At 57.1% G+C, this 3,432-nt stretch overlaps 1 protein-coding gene across 1 annotated transcript in view; it reads left to right on the plus strand.

Annotated features, from left to right (window-relative positions):
* Positions 1-3,432, plus strand: part of DEAF1 (DEAF1 transcription factor) — a 51,263-nt gene that overhangs the window by 2,704 nt on the left and 45,127 nt on the right. The window contains exon 2 of the mRNA XM_017507855.2: positions 2,719-2,816. Coding sequence (XP_017363344.1) covers positions 2,719-2,816 — 98 coding nt within the window. The remainder of the gene's footprint in view (positions 1-2,718; positions 2,817-3,432) is intronic.

Raw genomic sequence — 3,432 nt, forward strand, 5'->3', positions numbered from 1 at the left:
GCGGCAGCCTCGCCTCCTACCGCTGCCCCCTGCAGCCCCTGCCCTGCCTTGGTCCATCCTGGTTCCCCTCACCCACCTGTCCCGGAGAAGCGACCTGAGCGCTGGGGAGCCGGGCTGGGCGGCCTGCTGGAGGCCTTGCTGCTGGAGGCCAGCGTGGCTGTGTGGTGGCCTGGGGGAGCCGTGGGGCCACCTGTGCAGGCTCCCTGCTCAGTCCCCCTCCTTCCTCTTGCCTTCTCCTCTAAGGACCTGCTGCTCCCTCTCCCGTCCTGTTGGGCTTCCTTTGCAGAGGCCGCTGTGGGTTGCCAGCCCATATTTTTGTGTAAGCTGCTCGTAGTTTCCTGGCACACAGAGCAGCCTCCTTCTCAGGCTCCAAAGCACTGGGAGCCCCTGGCAGAGCCCACAGATGCTTGCAGGGCTGGGGCGGTCTGCTGCAGCCTGTCCCGCCGCCTCCTGTGTCCCGCCCTGGAGTCAGTGGGGGTAGGCCTCCCCACCCACCAGCTTCCCCACGCACGGCACCCTTCCCAGTTGGAGCTCCCAAGTGTTCCCAGGGACCGGCAGCCGAGTGTTCAGAGCCCTGGAGATGCTGCTTGTTGCGTGTGAGGAGCTTCTCCCCTAGGGAGCTTGGTGGGTGTGCCGGGTGTCAGGGCTTTGCAGGTGCTCTGGGTGCTTGCTCGGCCTGGGGCGGGGTGGGGGTTGGCAGCAGCGACCAGGCTGCACGTGGTCAGCTGCGTGGCCCTCGGAGGCAAGGGGCTCACTGCTGCTTGTTTGGTTGGTTAAGGAAAAAAAGTGGGGGAAGGCTTCATGACTCTCAGAGCTTGGCTTTTGTTCATAAACTCTGGTTTGACGTTGAGATTTGGGCCATGAGGTTTACTTCAAGTTTTTGTCATTTTTGCACATTTCTTTCTTTCTCTCTTTTTGAGATGGAGTTCACTCTGTCGCCCAGGCTGGAGTGCAGCGGTGCGATCTCAGCTCCCTGCAACCTCCACTTCCTGGGTGCAAGTGATTCTCCTGCGTCAGCCTCCTGAGCAGCTGGGGTTATAGGTGCCCACCACCATGGCCGGCTTATTTTTGTATTTTTAGTAGAGGTGGGGCTTCACCATATTGGTCAGGCTGGTCTTGAACTCCTGACCTCGTGATCCACCCGCCTCGGCCTCCCAAAGAGCTGGGATTACAGGCGTGAGCCACCGTGCCCAGCCTTTTGCACGTATTTTTCTGAATGTGGAAAAGAAACATGATGCTGTCTGTCATGATGTCAGAGAAACATGTTGATGTATGTTTTCTACTGCAGAATATTGTAGTTGTGTTTTGATGCGGTAAAAGCATTTTAATATGTTTTACAAATTACGAATAGCTGAAGTCAAGTAGTTTCCAGGTTTGAGTAACTCAGCTTTGGGCGGGTGCCCAGGGCTGCCGTGGGCCTGGCGTTCAGCACTTACCGTGGCCCGGTGCCGCCTGCCGGGCCTCGTGCTGCCGAGAGGTGAGGGCGAGTTAGCCGTGTGCCTGGTATGGTCTGCTAGTGGAGACAGATAGCGAACAGGCATTTTTAGGGCAGTTTGGTGAGTGCTGGGTTAATGGTATGGTCAGGACTCATTCAACCAGTATTTTTTAAGCATCTGCTGTGTGCCAGAGATTGCTCTGGGCAAGGACATTCTAGAACGCTGGGTGACAGAAGAGTCCCTTGCTTGGTCTAGAAACATAAGGAAAGGCTTTGCAGAGGCAGAGAGGAGGGTTTGGGATGCTGGCGGCAGGGCCTCACACAGAGGCTGGAGCTGTGGGACCTATCTGGGTGACAGGTGGTGGGAGGCGGGGGTGTAGCTGAGCTCTGTGAGACCTGCCCTGTCTGCATGTCAGAGGGCTGAGTTCCATGCTGTAGGGGGTGGGGTGGGTGGCACCAAGGGGCATAGGCAGTTTGGATGCACTTTTTTTTTTTTTTGAGACAGAGTCTCACTCTGTCGCCAGGCTGGAGTGCAATGGCGTGATTTCAGCTCACTGCATCCTCCGTCTCCTGGGTTCAAGCAATTCTCCTGCCTCAGCCTCCCAAGCAGCTGAGACTACAGGTGCATGCCACCACGCCCAGCTAATTTTTTGTATTTTTAGTAGAGATGAGGTTTCACCATGTTGGTTAGGATGGTCCCCATCTCTTGACCTCATGATCCGCCTGCCTTGGCCTCCCAAAGAGCTGGGATTACAGGAATGAGCCACCGCGCCTGGCCTGGTTGGATGCATTTTTTAGGAGGAAGGGGTTAGAGACCAAGGGCAAGGACAGTGAGCTTGGGGCCGAGGTCACCTGTCCGTGGTGGCCTGACCACTGTGTTGGAGGAGAGGCGGGAAGTGAGCTGCCAGAGTAAGTCCAGGTGTCCTCACCTGTGGGGGGCCGAGAGCTCCATGTAGGCGCAGGGCACACCTGACTGGCAGGACTCACAGCCGCGCCATAGGAGGTAGAAGCCCAGGGGTGGTTTCGTAGAGCACTGGGGGAGTGGGGGTGGCTGTAAAGAGCTTTACTGGGAAGGATAGATTTCCTGTCCTTTCCTGGAAGAGCCGAATGGCTGAGACCATGGACTAGAGGCGTTGATGGAGTGTTTTAGGGAAGTGTAAGCTCTTCCCGGTTGCAAATGCACGTACCCGAGGGGGTCACTTTGTTTGAAGCACCTGAGTGAGGTTGTTTGCTTTATCAGTTCTGGCTTTTGTCACTTGTTAAATGAGATTCTTCTGTTGCAGAGGTGACCACAGTGACAGTGGCTAATGTGGGGACCGCTGCAGATAACGTCTTCACCACGTCTGTGGCGAACGCCGCGTCCATCTCAGGACATGTTCTGGTAAGCTGCTCCAGGGGGCATAGCCCAGCGGGGTTGGTGCCACGCCGGGGCTCAGCCTGCAGTGCGAGCGTCTGCCCCGTGAGCTCGGGAGGACGCACTGGCTCACTCTGCTCTCAGGAGCCTTCGGGCTGTGCTGAGGTGGGAGAAATCAGAGCCGGGGTAGAAGCTGCCTGCCCATGGAAGGCCAGTCAAAGAGTCACACCTCACCAGATGGGCTGTGGCCTGCGTTGGGCGGGGACTCCCAGCTCCCGACCCAGCCCAGGCTGCTGTCAGGCCACAGTTCAGCTTCTGCTCGAGGCCCGGTCTGCCTGTGCCCCTTGGTGCTGGAGCTGCAGGGCCGTGGAGAGAAGCATCCCGCCCCCCCCACATGTCCTGTTCTCGTAGCGTCTGACGCAGCCTCCCTTGCCCCTGCATTCTGCATGCCTTACTGCTGTCTATTTAGGAAACTGCTGGGAGCCAGTTGCGTTCAAATAGTGTCTGTGGCACATTGAGAGCTGTTTCAAAATCGTGCCGTATCAGCCTGCTTTATGTGTTATATGTGGGGCCTTCGGTGATTCTGGGGATACCCAGTCAGCCAGGGCAGGCAACCTTGTTTCTTTTTTTTTTTTTTTTTTTT

The sequence above is a fragment of the Cebus imitator genome, unplaced genomic scaffold, assembly GCF_001604975.1.
Source record: "Cebus imitator isolate Cc_AM_T3 unplaced genomic scaffold, Cebus_imitator-1.0 Scaffold384, whole genome shotgun sequence".
NCBI lineage: Eukaryota > Metazoa > Chordata > Mammalia > Primates > Cebidae > Cebus > Cebus imitator.